The sequence below is a fragment of the Salvelinus namaycush genome, chromosome 31 (assembly GCF_016432855.1).
Source record: "Salvelinus namaycush isolate Seneca chromosome 31, SaNama_1.0, whole genome shotgun sequence".
NCBI classification, from domain to species: domain Eukaryota; kingdom Metazoa; phylum Chordata; class Actinopteri; order Salmoniformes; family Salmonidae; genus Salvelinus; species Salvelinus namaycush.
In genome coordinates, this window is record NC_052337.1 from 43,287,551 (window position 1) to 43,311,573 (window position 24,023).

A 24,023-nucleotide genomic window follows, 5' to 3' on the forward strand; every position below is an offset into this window, starting at 1 on the left:
TTTGAAGAACCATCCAAAAATGCAAAACCAGACAAGTTTCGGCCCTCCAGGACCAGAATTCGATATCCCTGCTGTAGAGTTTCAAGCCTTATTTGCATATTCATATTGCATATCCTTGGTGACTTTCAAGTGAATTTTAAAGTTACTAGTACCCTCCATGACTGTGTTTGCTAGTGACACAGACATGGTTCTTGCATTCATTCATTTTCAGTCCTGTGGCCTTCACCAAGTGAGATCTTAAGTGAATATGTTGTCATTTAAATGTAATTATTTGAGACAACACAATACATATTTCATAAGGCCTCCTTTTGAAGGCGTAGTTTTACCATAATACAGTGGCCTGAAACTCTTGGTTTACAGGCCACATCAGGCCTGCAAGCCACATTATGCTGGCTAGCAAAGTGATGTGTAATTCCTATTGGAATCCAGCCAGAGTGGGGATATCCAATGTTTGGAATTTTGGGAAGACTAAGATATGAGACTACCTTAAATATCTAAACTGGAACAACCATTTCAGTAACTAGTGCAATAAGTCCAAGTAACAGATTGGAATAGTTTAGGAAAATGTATGTCATTTATATTTGAGTAGTGTACATGCAGAAACAGAGATATTGAAACAAAACAATTCTTAAAATCAACTTGCAATAGAGCATGCTGGGAAATATGATAATGATGGGCGTGATTTTGCTTCAACTCTGGTTATTAATGCCAACACTGGGGTTCTTTTACACCACTGTGTTAATTTAACTCTCGAATCAACGCTAGAAATGGTACACTGAAAAATCAACACTAGTTAACATAGTGAAAGGGACACATCTGCAGGCTCCCATACATTTCAAGAACCTTTTAGAATTCTGAAGAACAGTAGATGTCAAGAACCCCCACACTTGATGTTCTTTATCGGGCAAGACATGGTTCTATCACGGCCAGACAGGGCTGTGCGTGTGCGTGTACTCGGCCCATCAGAGGGCCTGGCTAATTCACACCCCTGATTTATATGCATCACCAGTCTACCTATCAGATCAAACGCTGCCTCATTACCATATCATTATCAGCAGAGGAGTAGTGGACATGGGGAGGAGAGGCCGTGTGTACGTGAGGACTTGGCCTCTGCATGGTCTCCCCTTTCTCTAATCTGTTTATTTTATATGTATCATATAGGGATGACATCTTTTATATATTTTTGTATTATTTATTTAACTAGGCAAGTCAGTTAATTAAGAACAAATTCTTATTTACAATGACGGCCTACCGGGGAACAGTGTTTTAACTGCCTTGTTCAGGGGCAGAAAGACAGATTTTTACCTTGTCAGCTCGGGGATTCGATCCAGCAACCTTTCGGTTACTGGCCCAACGCTCTAACCACTAGGCTACCTGCCGACGTCTGTCTCTCTCTCTCCTCCCCCTCACCCGACTTTCCTCCCTCTCTGGTCCCCCCCCCACCCCGTTCTCTCTCTCCCTCTCCTCCCCGTCTCTCCTATGACCCTGGTCTGTGTGTTTGTGTGCAGAGCGTCAAGCCCGTCAATAGGTCACCCTGTGTTTGTGTACTGACAGACCGAGGACTGTATAGCGTTGGGTGTCAGTGTCTGACTGTCGACTCCGGGCAGACCGCGGCCAGTCAGCGGCATTGATGCTTTTCCTCTTTTCGCCCTCACAAAGCAAAACGTCCCACCGCAGGGTGTGTCCAGGTATCGATTCGACTGGCGTGTGTCTGTGTGTTGTGTTGTGCATGTGCTTGCCTGTCTCTTCCTGTGCGCTCATCAGCATGTATACACACACACACACACACACACAGGAGATCTTTTCCAACGTTAGCCTTTTATATGCACTGGTGGGCGGTTACACCGTCGACCCACAAAGGCCCTTGGCCACACCAAAAGCATAAAAGCACAACTGAAAATAAAAGCAGAAAGGGTGTGACGATCAGCTATTAAAACTATAGCAAATAGCAACACTTACAGCCAAAGCTACAAATAATGCTTAGGCTGTCAGGGGCTCCCTATATTAAGTCATATTGCTTTGTATCTGCTATTGTCTTTGTTGTGGTACATCGAGACGAATGTACGAGCAACAATAGATGTGCTGCTGTTCTCCGTTGTTGTGGTTTGATGTGATGGATGATGATTGATGTGACAGGCCCGTCCCTCCGTTCTCACTTCCTTTCCCTCCTCTCCCTCTTTTCCCTCCTCTCCTTCCTCCTCTCTCTTGTCCATCCTTTCCCTCAGGCCTGAAGCGAGTGGCTGGGATAGGGATTGGGAGTGGTCAGTCATTTAGAGGGATGAGATGCTGTTACGATGCTCTCATCAATTTCCTCTGAATGATGGGATGGGGATGGGGGCAGGATATATTACTGACCATCAGAGTAAAGCCATTCATTCGGTGTCTGAATCAGAAACAATCCTTCAATCTGTGTTTCGCAATCTATTTATCCTTAATTTCACCAGGGAGTCTCTAGAGATAAAAAAAAGAAGAAGAAAAATGTCTCCCTGAATTGAATGATACAGCAAGTTAGACCAGGGTTTCTTAAACTATGGGTCGGGACCCAATGTTGGCCCTGGGCATGTGAGAGATGGGTTGCGAGTTATGAGAATACATCTATAATACACACTATTTCAACTTAATTTGAGTCATTAAAGGATGATTTGGGTCACAGGAGGATGGTCAATTTCTCATTTGGGTTTCAAGCTGAAAAAGTGTACGAACCCATGATGGACTGATAGTGTGGTAGGCAGATTTGTCTCTAGCCAGCCCCTTTGCTTCACCATGAAACGGTTCAGTTTGGATTCCAGGCTAGCCAACTCCTTTGTCGTGGTCATAAACGCTATGGAAGGCGGTGACAAAGGGGTTGAGTTTAAAACGGAAAGCGATCTGGTGTCTGCCTGGCTGTAGCATCAAAGGGAGTCAGTTCAGTCAATGTCTGGTCTCATCTGCTCGGCCTCTGTCTGTCAGATCCCTCGTGTGTTCCTGACTCCTCATCAGGGACATAAGTCTCTGTTTTTGGGGGGAGATGAAATCTCCCATCTTTTATTGGCTTTCTACGTCTTCATAATTCCAGCCCGCTGTGTCTTTTAGGCAGCAACAATTAATTCAGGCCTGGCGTTTATTGATTAATCAATGGAAGGGATGCAGCATCTCTGTATTTCTCCATTACACACACACACACACACACACACACACACACACACACACACACACACACACACACACACACACACACTTTCTGCTCCGCTTGACTCTTTCCTCCTGCTGCTTCCTCCTCTCCTGCCTTGGGGTGGTGGGGAGAGAGAGGAGCATCGTGGGACTTGTGGTTTATCTGACAGTGTAAAGGCCTCCATTTATAAAGAACAACAAAAAGATCCCATGGCCTCGGCTTAACACATTACCGCTTGTCACCGTGGTAACAGATAGCCTCTGGCCTTGGCCTCTGGCTCCCAGCCGACACACACACACACACACACACACACACACACACACACACACACACACACACACACAAAACGTCCCACACACTGACACCGCTGGGCTAGAGGAGCAGTAGCAGGTTAGTATTGATGAGGCACCAAGACCCACAATCCATCAGGGCCCTGACCCCTGACCCTTGAGAGCCTTTAAACTGGCCATTAATGGGCCATTCTTTCAGTGTGTGTCTGTTTTTCTGTGTGTGAAGAGAGGGGCTAAAGCACGGTCTATTCCTGACTACTCCATTTATTTTGATATTCATCTCACACAGACGGGCAGGTTATGGTATCACCCAACAGAGTGTTATATAATTTCTGCGGTCGATATGTCTGTAAACAAAATTAATCCATACCAATTTGTGAACCGGGAATCTTTCTTAATAGGAAAAATATAATAAATCCCAGTCAGAGGAGGTTTGTGGGTTTTTGGGAACCTCATATGACCTGAACAATGAAATTCAGCCGACAGCCATCCAGGGTTTAATCCGGCCAATTTTCTCATTCTCTAGTGTGTAGATTATCCACCCGTATCCCTGTAAGCCTGTTCGCTCTCCTCCTCTTCCTCCTCGTCCTCCTCCCCTTCTCCTTTTCTCCTCCCTTTCTCTCCCCGGAGCCCAGTCATCAGTGTGTTGCTTCTGTTCTTGTCAGTGTAATGGGCCGACCAGTCTCACTGCTGGACCAAACACACACACTGACACACACTCACTCACTCACTCACTCACACACACACACACACACACACACACACTCTGATACAGGCTGCTACACAGAGCACACACGCTGACAGGCAGGGAGCAGGTGGGAAAGATAGATGGGGGAGGGAGGCGATAGCGAGACAGGTGGAGAAAGAGAGGAGGATGAAGGAAAGTAGAGGAGGGGAGAGAGAGGAGGATGAAGAAGGCAGTGAAATGGAGAGAGCAGAAGCAGGTAAGTGAGACAAGTGCCCTTTCATTCGCCCTCCCTCTATCCCTCCCTCCATCCTAGCCATTCCTGGCAGATTACTCACTGCCTGTCTGTACTGAGGAGGTGGACCGGAGGCTGTTGCTGGGGCTGGAGGCTGAGCAGTGACAAAGCAAGGTTTTGGGTAGAGGAGATGGGGCCGTGTTATCTCAGTGTTACAGAGAAGTCGGGTAGTTGAGATATGTTGTTGGTAAATGGAGGGCCGGGGAAGTCTTATTAGGTAGTGGTGTCGTGCCGTGGAGAGAGCTGTACCTCGGACGGTAGTGTTATGAGTCAAGGTTGACTGTGCATGTATGTCGTCTACTGTTATTGGTTAGTGGAGACCCAGACCATGGGGTAGCAGATCAGAGGAAAGCGTTGGCCACACCCAGCTATGTCTTCCCCTTCAGTTCACCCCACTGCACATTGCAGGATTGTCCCCAGCCCGGCAAGGCCCAGCCCGGCAAGGCCCAGCCCGGCGAGACCCAGCCCGGCGAGACCCAGCCCGGCGAGGCCCAGCCCGGCAAGGCCCAGCCCGGCAAGGCCCAGCCCGGCAAGACCCAGCCCGGCAAGACCCAGCCCGGCAAGACCCAGCCCGGCAAGGCCCAGCCCGGCGCGACAGTGCACATGAACCCTTTCAGTCTCCTCTCCACCAGCTTCAAGGAGGGAGGGAGGGAGGGAGGGAGCCACCATGGAGGGGGAGGGGTTACCAAGGCAGTATCTCCCAGGTGTGGCCCTGCTGAGTAGGCTAGGGAAGGAAGGAAGGAAGCAGTGGGTTGGTGGTAGGTGCTGGTTGATGATGGTAGACGGTGTGGTCCTGCTGGGTCTCCTGAGACGGATAGGGAGGAGGGAGGAAAGGGCTTGGTTGATGATGGTAGATGTGTTGCGTGAGACCTCTAGCCTTGCGTTTTGTCAAACCTCTCAGCTGTCCTCTCCTAATTGGGTAGTCATGCCCTGATGGAGCCTCCAGTCCCAAAACCCCAAGCCCCTCCCTGTTCTTTCCCCAGCCCCTGACCCCACTGTGGCCTTGCCTCAGTCTCATCCAGCAGCCCCCAATCTTCCAATCCTGGCCTTTCCACAGCCAGCAGCCCCCCCAGGGCCAGTGAAAGGATGGTAGGGGGGGTCAGTGGAGGGAACACAAAGTGACCCCCACTGTGGGGTGGGTGGAGGCTGCAGAGTAGAGGCTGATTCCCCCTGACAGGACTGGCTCTGTGATGAGTTTATCTAAACGCAAAAAAGGACCTGTTCCCTTTGGTAGGGTCACAAGGCTGTCTAGCATGGGCGCACGCACGCACGCACGCACGCACGCACGCACGCACGCACGCACGCACGCACGCACGCACACACGCACGCACGCACACACGCACACACAAAGAGTGAGTTAAAGATGACCTATTTTCTATACCAATATGTTTCCAGATGCAGGAGGGAAGCAGCCTGGAAGCATGTTGTGGCCATCCAGAGGCATTCTTTTGGGGGATGGGGGTTGTGTGTGTGTGTGTGTGTGTGTGCTTACTTCTGAACATACTCTGCTACCCTACAGGTGTGTTTAACCGTAAAAACAGAGGCTGAGAGTCAGGGGGAAGAGAATCAGCTCAGAGACATAGAGCTGTCAGAAATCATTAGAGCTGAGTGCATCTCTGTATCTCTCTCACTTTGTGTGTGTGTGTGTGTGATAGTGGGGTGGGAGACACACACAGACACACTACACATCTCAGCCACACCATCTCATTCTCACCCACTGAGTTCATATTGTCTTTTCCTTATCATCATAAATCACACCCATCATGTGCAGTATCTTAATCAACTGTCATTAAGGAACCAGAGAGTAGGAGGAAGAAAGCTTTGAAGAGATAGAGAAAGAGACGAACAGACAGACAGAGAAAGAGAGAGGGGGGGGAGATGGAGAGAGGGAAATAGTTTGGAAGAGAGAGCAAAAGAGAATAGATGGATGTTCCACAGTGGGAGTCCAGGAGCGTGTCATATCCTGTGGCCCAGCTGTCAGTCAGTGTGGGGGTAGAGGCATTGAGACCATGCTGAGTGACAAGCTCTGGAGGGGAGTGTGTGTGTGTGTGTGTGTGTGTGTGTGTGTGTGTGTGTGTGTGTGTGTGTGTGTGTGTGTGTGTGTGTGTGTGTGTGTGTGTGTGTGTGTGTGTGTGTGTGTGTGTGTGTGAGCCAGCACTGAGCAGCCCTAAGGGGGGTTAGACAGGGCATGACAGAGGAAAGGAATGAGGATTTTTCTGCCACTCTGTCGCAAGCAGTAGCTGTGTGTGTCTGTGTATACCGGCAGTAGTGGTAGTGGAGTCAGTGTTGACAGTGGAGGTCCCAGTTATCAGTCCCACCTCCAGACCCCAGCCTACAGATGTATCAGCCTACAGAGGGGATGTAAACTATAGCCTGCAGAGATGATCCCTACAGAGGGGGCGCAGCAGGACAAGACACCCACGAGGAGTAGGGGTCGACCGAAGAGTGACTGGAGTATGGAATTCATACAATGTAACTAGATGTATATCTGGTTGGCGGGAGAGGGTGAGGGATGCGTTGCTCCTCGGCGATTCCTTAGCTAACCGTCTACATAACGCAGTTACTGTATGTGAAGGACATACCGAAGAAATTAATCAGGTGAGCTTGGTGGTTATCCTTAAAGCTATGGGATTTACTTTGGGTTACAGTCTGTGCCAGTCTAACTTAAGCCTTGTATGTCCTTTAACATTCCTTACCCTGCAACATGGCCTCTCAGAGTACCGCGAGTCCGTGGAAGGGGAGTGATAGTGTTAGGACTAGGAGGAGAGAGAGGAGATCAGGTAAGATCAGGAGCATGTGAAATAATGGGATAAGGCTGAGACGGTGGGAGGCAGGGTTGGATGGGAGGGTTTTAAGCAGTAATCCAGGCCCCTAAACCCCTTAGAGGGGGGCAGATGGAAAGAGGGAGGGAGGGATAGAGGGTACAGAGAGGGACCTCTGCTCTGGCCCAGCGGATGGGGAGGAGGTGGGGTCCCCCAATCTCAGGCTGCTACCATAGCAACGGCTGGGGTAGGGGCAGGGGGAAGCTGAAAGAGAAAGGCTCTACATTCTATCATGGGTTTAGATCTAAGAGCACTTGTCTGTTCCAGTGCATCCCTTGTTCCTTGCTTTGCATTGTACCATTTGGGCCAGAGAGGGGGTTTGTTTTTTTGGTAGTAGATTGCATTTGGTAGAATGTATGTATCTTGGATCCAGTCGAAAGGTCTGTGAGTTTGACTGATGGTAATGCCACCTCTGGTTTGGTGATCTGCTGGAGGGGGTGGGGGATGTCATTAGTTGGTGTGATTTGATTGGTCAGCAGTGAGGAAGTGGGAGGGTAGTAGGTGTCTGGGTAAACGAAGTGATGGATCATCCAGTGTTATTATTCATGACATCAGGGAGTGCAGGGACACAGTCCAACCCCCCCCACCTGCACCCCCATCCATCCCCAGCTAACCCCCGTATCTCCCACCTGCACCCCCATCTCCATCCGTCCCTAGCCCTGCGTCGCACACCCATCTCCAGCCCAACCCCCATATCCCCTAATGTCCTACTCCAGAATCAGCTGGGTGGAAAAGAACCAAGACCCAGCGGTCTGTCCCTGTCCTAACCATCCCATCTCTTCAATAAACCTGACACCTCTGTGCCTCCTGTCCATAGACAAAATGAGCACTTAAAAGAATGATGAAGTTGGTATGCACTGTCGTCTGTTGTTCTCTACTTCCAATGTGATGTATTCGTAGTGGTATGTACAGTAAGATATTACTGTGTGGTCAGAGTGTTACAGTAATACAGCCAAAGCTAATGGCTTTCTGGCTCAATATTGAGATGAATGAGCTGCTGTGTTTAACATCTAATATACATGAGGAGGACGGTGTGTGTGTGTGTATAAGTATGTGTGTGTGTGTGTGTCAAGACTCCCAGCTGCGTGCTGTTGGACCCAGGAATGCTGCACTCACTGTACGTCGCCCGGCACCTGGCCTATTCACACACAATGAGACGTTTCCATAGCAACCAAGGCTGCAGTAGGGGTGGGGGGGTTAGATGAATGGCATAGTCTTTCACACTCCATTGTACTTCCTCTATTACTCTCTCTCTCCCCACCCTGTATCGATGAATGTCACCTTGCTTTTCTCTACTTCGCTGTTTCTCTCGCTGTCTCTCGCTGTCTCTCGCCTGGGTCTGTCTGTCTGTGTCTCTCTGATGTTGCATTAACAAAAAGTATTGGGTTTGTGCTTTCCAGGAAAGTAAGGAGTGTGTGGCCACCCACCAGGGAAGCACTGTAACTGGGCCACATAACATGGGGCTCAGCCAGAGGATGGATGGGTGTACCACCCCTCTTTGGGAGTCGGAAGAGAAAAAGTGTCAAAACCCTGGTCCTCTCTCACACACACATCCTGGTCCCTCTGACTCTTTCTCTCTTTCTGCCCCTCTTTCTCGCTGTCGCTCTCGGTTTGTCAGTCGGTCTGTCTCCCTCTCTGGTCTCAGTTATATCATAGAGAGCCCTGCTATTCCAATTTGCCCACCACCTACTCACCTACACACACACACACACACATACACACAGTGTGTGTCTACTGTAAAACCCAATTACAGGAGGGTCCGTCAGCTCAGCAGCGGCAGGGCTAGTCTCTCCTGGGTCACCACGGAGACGAGGAAAAGCAATAACTCCACACTTGACCCTGCTGCTCTTTTATTACCCAGTATCCCTTTCACACAGACACACACTTCACGCCCATTTCACTTCAGAAACGTGACGTCAAATCTAATCTGAGTGGAAACTGCTGCGGTTTTCCTGCCCCCCTCCATCCCTCCATCCATCCCTCCATCCCTCCATCCTTCCCTAGAGGAGGAGAGGCAAAAGAGAAGAGCAGGAGGAGGAGGTGAAGTAGAAAGTGGGGGTTTAATCAACTTATCTCAGAGAAGAGGAGAGAAAGGGGGGGAGACCAGAAGCATACAGTGACCCGGGGCGATATGGTATTGATTGTCTGCCTTCTGAAGCCCCCTCATCTCTTTCTCTCACTCATACAGACAGATAGACAGCTTCACTGATGGATGGATTGACGGATGGACGGACAGACACACACACACACACACACACACACACACACACACACACACACACACACACACGTGAAGAGATACAGTACTTTCAATGATAGTCTCACTTGTAGTCGAAAATCTTGTTTGTATAGTACAGATGTAGGATCGTAATTTTCTACAGTAGGAAAATAATCCTGCAGCAACAGGAAATGTGAATATTTATGTGGAATATAATTAATGGACATTTTTGTAGGGATTGATACATTTTTCGTTTGGGCTAATAAAGTCTGACATTTCAAAGTGGAAATGGCAAACTTTAGAACCCTTTTTAAAACTCAAACACACTACAGGAATATTCCCAAATTAAGATCCTACATCTGTAGAAGTGCACTTCGATAGTGTTGACTCCCAGTGGGTGTCAGATAACGTCATATCTTTCCATTTAGCATCTCATCCCTGTGTCCATAGAGACGGTGTTGTTATTGTTTGTTTTGGTGGTTGTGCCTCTGCTGGTAGTATAGAGATGCTGTCAGTGTGTTTACTCCTCTCTATCTCATCTCTCCCTCTCTCTCTCTCTCTCTCGCGCTCTGTCTCTCTCTGACTCTCTCTCTTTCCCCCTTCTCTCTCCCTCTCGCTCTCTCTCTATCTCATCTCTCCATCTCTCTCGCTCTCTGTCTCTCTCTGACTCACTCTCTTTCCCCCTTCTCTCTCTCTCTCTCTCTCTCGCTCTCTGTCTCTCTCTGATTCTCTCTCTTTCCCCCTTCTCTCTCTCTCGCTCTCTGTCTCCCTCTCTCTCTCTCGCTCTCTCCCTCTCTCTCTCTCTCTCTCTGACTCTCTCTCTTTCCCCCTTCTCTCTCTCTCTCACCTCCCACTCCCTGTCTCTCACTGTCTCTCTCTCTTCCCCCCTTCTCTCTCCCTCTCTCTCTCCCTCTCTCTCTCGCTCTCTGTCTCTCTCTGACTCTCTCTCTTTCCCCCTTCTCTCTCTCTCTCTCTCTCTCTCTCTCTCTCTCTCTCTCTCGCTCTCTGTCTCTCTCTCGCTCTCTGACTCTTTCTCTTTCCCCCTTCTCTCTCTCTCTCACCTCCCACTCCCTGTCTCTCACTGTCTCTCTCTCTTTCCCCCTTCTCTCTCGCTCTCTGACTCTCTCTTCCCCCCTTCTCTCTCTCTCTCACCTCCCACTCCCTGTCTCTCACTGTCTCTCTCTCTTTCCCCCTTCTCTCTCTCTCTCGCTCTCTGACTCTCTCTTTCCCCCTTCTCTCTCTCTCTCTCTCTCTCTCTCTCTCTCTCTCTCTCTCTCTCTCTCTCTCGCTCTCTGACTCTCTCTTTCCCCCTTCTCTCTCTCTCTCTCTCTCTCTCTCTCTCTCTCTCTCTCTCTCTCTCTCTCTCTCTCTCTCTCTCTCTCTCTCTCTCTCTGACTCTCTCTCTGACTCTCTCTCTTTCCCCCTTCTCTCTCTCTCTCTCTCTCTCTCTCTCTCTCTCTCTCTCTCGCTCTCGGTCTCGCTCTCGCTCTCTCTCTCTCTCGCTCTCTGACTCTCTCTCTTTCCCCCTTCTCTCTGTCCCTCTCTCTGTCCTCCCTGTCTCTCTCTTTCAGTTCCCCTCTCACTCTGTCCCTCTCTCTGTCCTCCCTGTCTCTCTCTTTCAGTTCCTCTCTCACTCTGTCCCTCTCTCTGTCCTCCTGGCCGCACATTTCCTCATTAGATCTGGACTCAAATGTAAATGTCTTTGTCGTCACGGTGGTCTCAACATAACTTTAGAACAGTACTGTTGAAATGTGTAATACTGTAAAGTCTTACATTCTGATTGTGTAACTATGGTTGTTGGCGGGACTGTGGTGCTTGAGTTATGCTGTGCTGTGTTCCTGTGCGTAGGAATGGAGGAAGTTAGGTCATAGATTACTATATAACAGAAAGGTAAAGACAGGCAGAGTACTGTAGCCTACACACACACACACACACACACACACACACACACACACACACACACGTAAGAAAGAGTTTTATTTAGAAAGGTTTCACAATGGGGGAAATCAGACCCTCTTTGAAATCAGGTCAATGAGTGTTGAATTCCATGTACTGCAGGGTACTGTGTGTGTATGTGCATAATACCAGTATCACTGAATAGTACCAGTATCACTGAATAGTACCAGAATCACTGCTGTCCTGCTAGCCTGAGGTGTTGAGCGTCTGTCTCACAGGGGCGTGTTTCCTGTTCCCTCTAGTTCTCCAAGGAGAAATACCTGCTGGAGTCTCCACCGGAGAAACTACGCAAGGAGCTGGAAGAGGAGCTGAAACTCTGCAGCAGCGACATCAGGAGCCATGGCTGGTACCATGGACACATCCCTCGAGAGGTACACACACAGAGTACACACACACACACACACACAAAGAAGAGTGGTTATCGACATGGGTACTGTTGTGTTCTGCGTTAGCGATGTTTCGTGCACAATAAAAGTCCCATACGTGCATTTCTTTGCCAACTTATACCTTCCACTGTAGTGTTTATTGACATTCTTACTGGTTCATTTGCGTAATGAACAGCCTTCCATATGCTCTTAGTCTTAGGAGAAAATGGCAAAATCCAGAACTTGTGAAACGTTCCACACACACACACACACACACACACACACACACACACACACACACACACACACACACACACACACACACACACACACACACACACACACACAGACACAGACACACACACACACACCGATGTGGCCCCACAGTCCTCCTGACACCCATCCGCACTCCTCCCTCGCTTTCTCTCTGTAGTGTGAGTAAAACCATCTGTGAGTCTCCCTCCCTCCCTCCGTCTGCGATGCTTCAGCACATTAACATAATGCTACATTCACACTGGAGTAAACAGACCGAACAGGGGGAACCCGTGGCTCACCCTCACTGCTAAAACAATGCACTGTCTCCATGGTGATGGGCTCCCACGCAGCCAGCAGCAAGCAGCAGCACCCCTGTCTGTGTCTGTCTGTCCCTGCTGCTGGTGGTGGTCTGGCCTGTAGTAACAGCACTCCCTGCTGGCCATATGGAGAAAGGCTTTACTATGGAATTTCACCTTTCGACAATGTGTATTCCTCACTTTGTCCCCTATTATAGGATGCCTCTTCATAACAGTTCTCACAGGAAATCTTAGTTGTGTAAGCTATGTTTCCACACTAGATGTGTGCTTAACATTGACTTCGAGCCACTTTGTGTACTTTTCAGGCGTATAGAATAAAGGGTACCTGCGTCGCACAATGTTGTACAGTTGAAGTCGGAAGTTTACATACACTTAGGTTGGAGTCATTTAAACTCGGTTTTCAACCACTCCACAAATTTCTTGTTAACAAACTATAGTTTTGGCAAGTCGGTTAGGACATCTACTTTGTGCATGACACAAGTCATTTTTCCAACAGTTGTTCACAGACAGATTATTTCACTTATAATTCACTGTATCACAATTCCAGTGGGTCAGAAGTTTACGTACACTAAGTTGACTGTGCCTTTGAACAGCTTGGAAAATTCCAGAAAATGATGTCATGGATTTAGAAGCTTCTGATAGGCTAATTGACATCATTTGAGTCAATTGGAGGTGTACCTGTGGATGTATTTCAAAGCCTACCTTCAAACTCAATGCCTCTTTGCTTGACATCATGGGAAAATCAAAGGAAATCAGCCAAGACCTCAGAAAAAAAATTGTAGACCTCCACAAGTCTGGTTCATCCTTGGGAGCAATTTCCAAACCCCTGAAGGTACCACGATCATCTGTACAAACAATAGTACGCAAGTATAAACACCATGGGACCACACAGCCGTCATACTGCTCAGGAAGGAGACACGTTCTGTCTCCTAGAGATGAACGTACTTTGGTGCGAAAAGTGCAAATCAATCCCAGAACAACAGCAAATGACCTTGTGAAGATACTGGAGGAAACAGGTACAAAAGTATCTATATCCACAGTAAAACGAGTCCTACATGGACATAACCTAAAAGGCCGCTCAGCAAGGAAGAAGCCACTGCTCCAAAACCGCCATAAAAAAGCCAGACTACGGTTTGCAACTGCACATGGGGACAAAGATCGTACTTTTGGGAGAAATGTCCTCTGGTCTGATGAAACAAAAATAGAACTGTTTGGCCATAATGACCATCGTTATGTTTGGAGGAAAAAGGGGGAGGCTTGCCAGCCGAAGAACACCATCCCAACCGTGAAGCACGGGGGTGTGGCAGCATCATGTTGTGGGGGTGCTTTGCTGCAGGAGGGACTGATGCACTGTCACATGAGTTGACGCTGGATAGACGAAGCAGGTACGGGGAGTAACATTTAATAATTAACTGAAATAACACGAGACAGGAACAGCGTCAAGAACTAAAACTAAAGACAAAAACAATCAATGCAGTAGCAGGGAACAGACAGATAAAGGGGAGGAAATGAACATGTGATAAGTGAGTCCAGGTGAGTCCAATTACGCTGATGCGAGTGACGAGGGAAGGCATGTGTGGGTGATGGATGGCAGGAGTGCGTGATGCAGGGTAATCTGGCGCCCTCAAGCGCCAGGGGAAGGGAAGAGCGGGAGCAGACGTGACATGCACTTCACAAAATAGATGGCATCATGTGGATGGAAAATGATGTAGATATATTGAGGCAACATCTGAAGCAACATCAGTCAGGAAGTTAAAGCTTGGTCGCAAATGGGTCTTCCAAATGGACAATGACCCCAAGCATACATCCAAAGTTGTGGCAAAATGGCTTAAGGACAACAAAGTCAAGGTATTGGAGGGGCCATCACAAAGCCCTGACCTCAATCCTATAGAAAATGTGTGGGCAGAACTGAAAAAGCAAGTGCGAGCAAGGAGGCCTACAAACCTGACTCAGCTCTGTCAGGAGGAATGGGCCAAAATTCACCCAACTTATTGTGGGACACTTGTGGAAGGCTACCCGAAACGTTAAACAATTTAAAGGCAATGCTACCAAATGCTAATTGAGTGTATGTAAACTTCTGACCCACTGGGAATGTGATGAAAGAAATAAAAGCTGAAATAAATCATTCTCTCTACTATTGTTCTGACATTTCACATTCTTAAAATAAAGTGGTGATCCTAACTGACCTAAGACAGGGAATCTTTACTTGTATTAAATGTCATTAATTGTGATAAACTGAGTTTAAATGTATTTGGCTAAGGTGTATGTAAACTTCCGATTTCAACTGTAGATCAAACCGTCTTCTAAAAATGTCACTATAACAATGTTATGGACCTCATAACAATCTAACAATGTTATAATAACTTTAACAATGTTATGAAATAACCCTCCTAATTCCTTTCTGTCAACCTCCAGCTATCAGAGACTGTAGTCCTGCAGAACGGTGATTTCCTGATCCGTGATTCGCTGATTAACATGGGCGACTACGTCCTAACGACCCGCTGGAACCACGAGGTTCTGCATTTTAAGATCACCAAGGTCCTGGTCAAGTCCAGCACTGAGTCGAAGGTATGTATTGTAACTTGCAGACCTGGGTTCGAATACTATTTCAGATATTTGAATTACTTTTCAATATATTTCAAAACAAGTTTTAAATCAAATGTATTTGAAAAAACAAGTAGTTGAACATGTAAATGCATTTGAAAATACTATTTGAAAAGTATTGTCATGTATTTACAATTCCTTCAAATACATATCATTGGAAGTATTTGAAAGACAGTAATTTCTAATAAATATTTGAAAATAATTCCATCGTAATTTTATTTGAAATAACAAACAATTTAACATTATATAGGTCTTGTTTCACTGTTTAAATCACAATATGCAGCCCATACTTTACATTGGTGTCTCATGAAAGAGGGCAAGATGCCATGTTATATATATATTTTTTAAACATCAGAGTTTCAAAAAGCTCATCAGACATTGAGTAGTGATCTGTTCTGAAGATACACCCCCCAATGCTGAAAAGCCGCTCCACAGCTCGGACATGTAGGTACACAGCAGCAACTCTGCTCAGTGTTGGGCGTGTGTGACTGTGTCTTCCAGATTTTCAGAGGATCAGCTTGATGGAAGATATGGGGTGATGAGGTAATCATCAATTTCTCTATTCTTTGGTTGTTCCATTCAACCAAACGGTGTGTCCAAGCGACTTTGTTGGTGGTGATGGCTCACTGTGTGGGACATCCTATGCTGTGCTGGTGAACCTTGTGTCCAGATCATTGATGTCTGATGTGGCATTGCACCATGCCAGTTTTAAAGCGTGGATCCAAGACTGAGGCAATCTGGTGCGGCTTCTTCTGCTCATAAACAGTCAGGCACTTCTCAACTACTTTTTTTTTTGTTGACAAGTCATCAGGCAAAGGGTGGCTATTTGAAGATTCTGAAATATTAAATATATTTTGATTTGTTTAACACTTTTTTGGTTACTACATGATTCCATATCTGTTATTTCATAGTTTTGATGTCTTCACTATTATTTTACAATGTAGAAAATAGTAAAAAATAAAGAAAAACCCTTGAATGAGTAGGTGTTCTAAAACTCTTGACCGGTAGTGTATAAAACACAGGAAAATCCCGTTTTTGACTGCACCGGGCCTTAAAGATTTAATGACAAGTCTAGTGCGTAAGGTGACTACGGATAAACTATTTACATATTTTTATGATCTATTGATTATTGTATATGAACTGTTGACTGTTGACGTTTTATGCTGCTATCTGATTTGACTACTTGTATTGTTGATCGTCGTCTTTTTGTCCTTGTGACTGTGTTGCAATGATTTGACAACTAAGTGTTTCTTATTTTATCTTAAGGTCCAGTACCTGTTCGAGAAGGACAGCTTCGACTCCATACCTGAACTGGTGAGGTTCTACGTGGCCGGGCGGCGGCCTGTCTCCCAGCCCAGTGGAGCCCAGATCTACTGTCCAATCATACGCACCCTACCCCTGCGCTACCTGGAGGCCACATTTGCCTTAGCCAATAGCAGGCACAGCCTGGCCCACTCACCGTCCAGTCAGAGAGGAGCGTACATCAAGAGGCGGAGCGTAACCATGAACGACGGACTGACCACAGAGAAGCTGATACCTCACAGGTGAGAGACGGACTGACATAGTATCATTATTATATTCTCTTCTTCTACGACAGTCTTGTTCTGTGTGTGTGTGTGTGTGTGTGTGTGTGTGTGTGTGTGTGTGTGTGTGTGTGTGTGTGTGTGTGTGTGTGTGTGTGTGTGTGTGTGTGTGTGTGTGTGTGTGTGTGTGTGTGTGTGTGTGCGCGCGTCTCAGCGTTGTAAAACAGATGTTTCATTGCCCATTCATTCCCATTGTGCGGTCAGTGATGTGGAGTCCATCAGTCCAGGGGAACCACCAGTTCTCCCAGTACCAGTCCCAGTAGCTACACCCGTACCAGTGGTACCAAAGCCAGAAGTGAAAGCTGCTGTCATGGGGTGCAGGTGGTGTGTGTAAGCCCATTTGGGTCAGAACAGCGGTGTTATGACAGAGTACTGACCCCTTCTCACTCTCACCCCCTGCCTCTGATTCACTGAAGAGCATGCTAGATCCGAGCCATACTTTAGACTCTGTACAATATGGCTCGATTTTAAACTAGTTGCTACACCGGTCACTCTGACACTGAAGTGTCTGCACATCCTTATAATGCACGACTGTCTGTTTCCTCCTCCTCGGCACAGCAACCCGAGGTCAAGCTGAGAGGTCAAGCTTAGCCTGGTCACAGATCTGTTTGTGCTGTCTTGTCAACTCGTATGGTCATTGTCATGCCAAACATGACATGACATTGACCATGTGCATTGGCCGTGCAGCGCAAACAGATCTGGGACCAGGCTAAGGTTGACCTGTGTTTCACCTCTTCTTAGTAGACCAATAGGGAAAAATGTATATCTGGCACTTAAGTTAAAAAATAGACATTTTGGGGCATTAATCAAATCAAAGATAATCCCATGACAACTCTCACACGGTTCATGGGAACCCAGCCATATTAAAAAACAATTGGAAATGACTGTGTTGGTTTGTGTTTGCAGCCCTTCTACTATTCACAACCACAAGGATGTGATGAGGAACTGTGCCATGAGTATGGATCAGATCCAGGAGTATCGCTGTCCCCTGTCTCCTGTAGGAGAAACACCTCTCTCCCCAGCATACAGCCACAGTGAGTGTTTCTGTCATGGAGATGCAGATTATTTTATAACGTGGTGGTGTGGTGCATTTGATTGAACATGCCTGTCTACAGTGTAAGATGGGTAGGGGTAGGGTTTGCACTTTTGAGACAATTCCATTAGTTCCATTGCCCCAGGCGAGCTCAATCAAGCACAGCTAAACAAAAACAGGACGAATTGAACCCTCGTATTGAATATACAATACATGTGTGTAACCCCCTGCTTATCTCCCCAGTCCACAGACACAGAACCCAGTCAGGGGGTAGAGTTCTGGCAGTGGTGCCCCCCTCACCAGTCCTGAGACGCTCCAGCGAGCCCCAGCTCAGCCCTGGCTCCAACAACAACCTACCCGACATGCTAGCTGCCAGCTCCCACTCCACCCCGGCCCACTGCTCCTGCCCAGCCCCAGCAGTGGGCACTGAAACAGAGGGAAGCTACTGCGACCTCAGACCCTCCCCGGCCCCATGCCCCGTGGCTCCGTGTGCCGCTGGCATGCCCCCGACACCTCCAGCTAAGAGCTACGTGGAGCGGCTGCGTGTGGAGGAGGGCCGAGGGCCTGCCCCGGGGAGGGAGAACGGAGCAGGGGCTGGGGGAGAGGCGTTCAGCGTCCCCCTGGTGGAGACTGCCTCCTCCTTCAGACCAGGGAAGTACCTGTCACCCCTGATCCCCCAGGAGAACAAGCCCTTAGAGATGAGCGTACTGAAGAGAGTCAAGGAGTTGTTGGCTGAGGTGGACGCTAGGACGGCTGCTAAACACATCACAATGGCTGACTGCACGGTATGGACACATGTGCATACAGTATGGACCCATAGGACTTTGAATAGGGTTATAAGAGCAGCATTCTGGCACTGTGTACCTTGGACCCCTGAACGTAACTCAGTGATGTCACTAATCCCCTACGGTCAGCCACACTACTCCGCCACAGAGTGTTGCTCAATTAACTCCTGTTAATGGTAGAGCGGCAGAGAGCAACCTGAGGTTAATACAGGGATGACTATGCTATTCTCAGCACTATTTACTTAACTCATTATTTGATAACATTTGAATTAAGAGCCAATTAACCACACGTTGCAGTGACCATGAATACATTAAGATAGGAAGGGTTTATTGTCATTTCTATCTCCTCTCTCTCGCCCTCTCCTCTCCTTCCCGCCCTCTCTGCTTCCTTCACTCACTCCTCCTTCCCTCTATGTTGTGCTTCCTCCTTCTGTCTGTCTGCAGGTTGCTAGGATACTGGGCGTTACCAAGGAGATGCAGAGGATGATGGGAGTAGGTTCAGGACTGGAGCTTTTGACTCTACCTCACGGACATCAGCTGAGACTGGACCTACTGGAGAGGTAAGGGTTAATAGTAATATAGTATGTAGGGTTGTGGTTGAGGCTAGGGTTGAACTGGGATGTGGACATGAGGTTAGGGTTGTGGTTGAGGCTAGGGTTGAACTGGGATGTGGACATGAGGTAAGGGTTGTGGTTGAGGCTAGGGTTGAACTGGGATGTAGACATGAAGCTCGGGTTGTGGTTGAGGCTAGGGTTGAACTGGGATGTAGACATGAAGCTCGGGTTGTGGTTGAGGCTAGAGTTGAACTGGGATGTAGACATGAAGCTCGGGTTGTGGTTGAGGCTAGGGTTGAACTGGGATGTAGACATGAGGTTAGGGTTGTGGTTGAGGCTAGGATTGAACTGGGATGTGGACATGAGGTTAGGGTTGTGGTTGAGGCTAGGGTTGAACTGGGATGTGGACATGAGGTAAGGGTTGTGGTTGAGGCTAAAGTTGAACTGGGATGTAGACATGAAGCTCGGGTTGTGGTTGAGGCTAGGGTTGAACTGGGATGTGGACATGAGGTTAGGGTTGTGGTTGAGGCTAGGGTTGAACTGGGATGTGGACATGAGGTTAGGGTTGTGGTTGAGGCTAGGGTTGAACTGGGATGTAGACATGAGGTTAGGGTTGTGGTTGAGGCTAGGGTTGAACTGGGATGTAGACATGAAGCTCGGGTTGTGGTTGAGGCTAGGGTTGAACTGGGATGTGGACATGAGGTTAGGGTTGTGGTTGAGGCTAGGGTTGAACTGGGATGTAGACATGAAGCTCGGGTTGTGGTTGAGGCTAGAGTTGAACTGGGATGTAGACATGAGGTTAGGGTTGTGGTTGAGGCTAGGGTTGAACTGGGATGTAGACATGAAGCTCGGGTTGTGGTTGAGGCTAGGGTTGAACTGGGATGTAGACATGAGGTTAGGGTTGTGGTTGAGGCTAGGATTGAACTGGGATGTAGACATGAAGCTCGTGTTGTGGTTGAGGCTAGAGTTGAACTGGGATGTAGACATGAAGCTCGGGTTGTGGTTGAGGCTAGAGTTGAACTGGGATGTGGACATGAGGTTAGGGTTGTGGTTGAGGCTAGAGTTGAACTGGGATGTGGACATGAGGTTAGGGTTGTGGTTGAGGCTAGGGTTGAACTGGGATGTGGACATGAGGTTAGGGTTGTGGTTGAGGCTAGAGTTGAACTGGGATGTGGACATGAAGCTCGGGTTGTGGTTGAGGCTAGAGTTGAACTGGGATGTGGACATGAGGTTAGGGTTGTGGTTGAGGCTAGAGTTGAACTGGGATGTAGACATGAGGTTAGGATTGTGGTTGAGGCTAGAGTTGAACTGGGATGTAGACATGAGGTTAGGATTGTGGTTGAGGCTAGGGTTGAACTGGGATGTGGACATGAAGCTCGGGTTGTGGTTGAGGCTAGGGTTGAACTGGGATGTGGACATGAGGTTAGGATTGTGGTTGAGGCTAGAGTTGAACTGGGATGTAGACATGAGGTTAGGGTTGTGGTTGAGGCTAGAGTTGAACTGGGATGTAGACATGAAGCTCGGGTTGTGGTTGAGGCTCGAGTTGAACTGGGATGTGGACATGAGGTTAGGGTTGTGGTTGAGGCTAGGGTTGAACTGGGATGTAGACATGAGGTTAGGGTTGTGGTTGAGGCTAGAGTTGAACTGGGATGTAGACATGAAGTTAGGGTTGTGGTTGAGGCTAGGGTTGAACTGGGATGTGGACATGAGGTTAGGGTTGTGGTTGAGGCTAGGGTTGAACTGGGATGTAGACATGAAGCTCGGGTTGTGGTTGAGGCTAGAGTTGAATTGGGATGTAGACATGAGGTTAGGGTCGTGGTTGAGGCTAGGGTTGAACTGGGATGTAGACATGAAGCTCGGGTTGTGGTTGAGGCTAGAGTTGAACTGGGATGTAGACATGAGGTTAGGGTTGTGGTTGAGGCTAGAGTTGAACTGGGATGTAGACATGAAGCTCGGGTTGTGGTTGAGGCTAGAGTTGAACTGGGATGTGGACATGAGGTTAGGGTCGTGGTTGAGGCTAGGGTTGAACTGGGATGTAGACATGAAGCTCGGGTTGTGGTTGGGGCTAGGGTTGAACTGGGATGTAGACATGAGGTTAGGGTTGTGGTTGAGGCTAGGGTTGAACTGGAATGTAGACATGAAGCTCGGGTTGTGGTTGAGGCTAGAGTTGAACTGGGATGTAGACATGAAGCTCGGGTTGTGGTTGAGGCTAGAGTTGAACTGGGATGTAGACATGAAGCTCGGGTTGTGGTTGAGGCTAGAGTTGAACTGGGATGTAGACATGAAGCTCGGGTTGTGGTTGAGGCTAGGGTTGAACTGGGATGTAGACATGAGGTTAGGGTTGTGGTTGAGGCTAGGGTTGAACTGGGATGTAGACATGAGGTTAGGGTTGTGGTTGAGGCTAGAGTTGAACTGGGATGTGGACATGAGGTTAGGGTTGTGGTTGAGGCTAGAGTTGAACTGGGATGTAGACATGAAGCTCGGGTTGTGGTTGAGGCTAGGGTTGAACTGGGATGTAGACATGAGGTTAGGGTTGTGGTTGAGGCTAGAGTTGAACTGGGATGTAGACATGAAGCTCTGGTTGTGGTTGAGGCTAGAGTTGAACTGGGATGTAGACATGAAGCTCGGGTTGTGGTTGAGGCTAGAGTTGAACTGGGATGTGGACATGAGGTTAGGGTCGTGGTTGAGGCTAGGGTTGAACTGGGATGTAGACATGAAGCTCGGGTTGTGGTTGGGGCTAGGGTTGAACTGGGATGTAGACATGAGGTTAGGGTTGTGGTTGAGGCTAGGGTTGAACTGGGATGTAGACATGAGGTTAGGGTTGTGGTTGAGGCTAGGGTTGAACTGGAATGTAGACATGAAGCCCGGGTTGTGGTTGAGGCTAGAGTTGAACTGGGATGTAGACATGAAGCTCGGGTTGTGGTTGAGGCTATAGTTGAACTGGGATGTAGACATGAAGCTCGGGTTGTGGTTGAGGCTAGAGTTGAACTGGGATGTAGACATGAAGCTCGGGTTGTGGTTGAGGCTAGAGTTGAACTGGGATGTAGACATGAGGTTAGGGTTGTGGTTGAGGCTAGGGTTGAACTGGGATGTAGACATGAAGCTCGGGTTGTGGTTGAGGCTAGGGTTGAACTGGGATGTAGACATGAGGTTAGGGTTGTGGTTGAGGCTAGGGTTGAACTGGGATGTAGACATGAAGCTCGTGTTGTGGTTGAGGCTAGAGTTGAACTGGGATGTAGACATGAAGCTCGGGTTGTGGTTGAGGCTAGAGTTGAACTGGGATGTAGACATGAAGCTCGGGTTGTGGTTGAGGCTAGAGTTGAATTGGGATGTAGACATGAAGCTCGGGTTGTGGTTGAGGCTAGGGTTGAACTGGGATGTGGACATGAGGTTAGGGTTGTGGTTGAGGCTAGAGTTGAACTGGGATGTAGACATGAAGCTCGGGTTGTGGTTGAGGCTAGAGTTGAACTGGGATGTGGACATGAGGTTAGGGTTGTGGTTGAGGCTAGAGTTGAACTGGGATGTGGACATGAGGTTAGGGTTGTGGTTGAGGCTAGGGTTGAACTGGGATGTGGACATGAGGTTAGGGTTGTGGTTGAGGCTAGAGTTGAACTGGGATGTGGACATGAGGTTAGGGTTGTGGTTGAGGCTAGAGTTGAACTGGGATGTGGACATGAGGTTAGGGTTGTGGTTGAGGCTAGAGTTGAACTGGGATGTGGACATGAGGTTAGGATTGTGGTTGAGGCTAGGGTTGAACTTGGATGTAGACATGAGGTTAGGGTTGTGGTTGAGGCTAGAGTTGAACTGGGATGTAGACATGAAGTTAGGGTTGTGGTTGAGGCTAGGGTTGAACTGGGATGTGGACATGAGGTTAGGGTTGTGGTTGAGGCTAGGGTTGAACTGGGATGTAGACATGAAGCTCAGGTTGTGGTTGAGGCTAGAGTTGAATTGGGATGTAGACATGAGGTTAGGGTCGTGGTTGAGGCTAGGGTTGAACTGGGATGTAGACATGAAGCTCGGGTTGTGGTTGAGGCTAGAGTTGAACTGGGATGTAGACATGAGGTTAGGGTTGTGGTTGAGGCTAGAGTTGAACTGGGATGTAGACATGAAGCTCGGGTTGTGGTTGAGGCTAGAGTTGAACTGGGATGTGGACATGAGGTTAGGGTCGTGGTTGAGGCTAGGGTTGAACTGGGATGTAGACATGAAGCTCGGGTTGTGGTTGGGGCTAGGGTTGAACTGGGATGTAGACATGAGGTTAGGGTTGTGGTTGAGGCTAGGGTTGAACTGGGATGTAGACATGAGGTTAGGGTTGTGGTTGAGGCTAGGGTTGAACTGGAATGTAGACATGAAGCTCGGGTTGTGGTTGAGGCTAGAGTTGAACTGGGATGTAGACATGAAGCTCGGGTTGTGGTTGAGGCTAGAGTTGAACTGGGATGTAGACATGAAGCTCGGGTTGTGGTTGAGGCTAGAGTTGAACTGGGATGTAGACATGAAGCTCGGGTTGTGGTTGAGGCTAGGGTTGAACTGGGATGTAGACATGAGGTTAGGGTTGTGGTTGAGGCTAGGGTTGAACTGGGATGTAGACATGAGGTTAGGGTTGTGGTTGAGGCTAGAGTTGAACTGGGATGTGGACATGAGGTTAGGGTTGTGGTTGAGGCTAGAGTTGAACTGGGATGTAGACATGAAGCTCGGGTTGTGGTTGAGGCTAGGGTTGAACTGGGATGTAGACATGAGGTTAGGGTTGTGGTTGAGGCTAGAGTTGAACTGGGATGTGGACATGAGGTTAGGGTCGTGGTTGAGGCTAGGGTTGAACTGGGATGTAGACATGAAGCTCGGGTTGTGGTTGGGGCTAGGGTTGAACTGGGATGTAGACATGAGGTTAGGGTTGTGGTTGAGGCTAGGGTTGAACTGGGATGTAGACATGAGGTTAGGGTTGTGGTTGAGGCTAGGGTTGAACTGGGATGTAGACATGAGGTTAGGGTTGTAGTTGAGGCTAGGGTTGAACTGGGATGTAGACATGAGGTTAGGGTTGTGGTTGAGGCTAGAGTTGAACTGGGATGTGGACATGAGGTTAGGGTTGTGGTTGAGGCTAGGGTTGAACTGGGATGTA

The 24,023-nt window shown here is 48.2% G+C and overlaps 1 protein-coding gene across 1 annotated transcript in view; it reads left to right on the top strand.

Annotated features, from left to right (window-relative positions):
• Window positions 1–24,023, top strand: part of sh2d3ca (SH2 domain containing 3Ca) — an 89,687-nt gene that overhangs the window by 58,997 nt on the left and 6,667 nt on the right. The window contains exons 5-11 of the mRNA XM_038970176.1: window positions 4,830–5,114; window positions 11,660–11,788; window positions 14,770–14,922; window positions 16,204–16,502; window positions 17,448–17,575; window positions 17,818–18,359; window positions 18,804–18,919. Of these exons, the coding sequence (XP_038826104.1) occupies window positions 4,830–5,114; window positions 11,660–11,788; window positions 14,770–14,922; window positions 16,204–16,502; window positions 17,448–17,575; window positions 17,818–18,359; window positions 18,804–18,919 (1,652 nt within the window). The remainder of the gene's footprint in view (window positions 1–4,829; window positions 5,115–11,659; window positions 11,789–14,769; window positions 14,923–16,203; window positions 16,503–17,447; window positions 17,576–17,817; window positions 18,360–18,803; window positions 18,920–24,023) is intronic.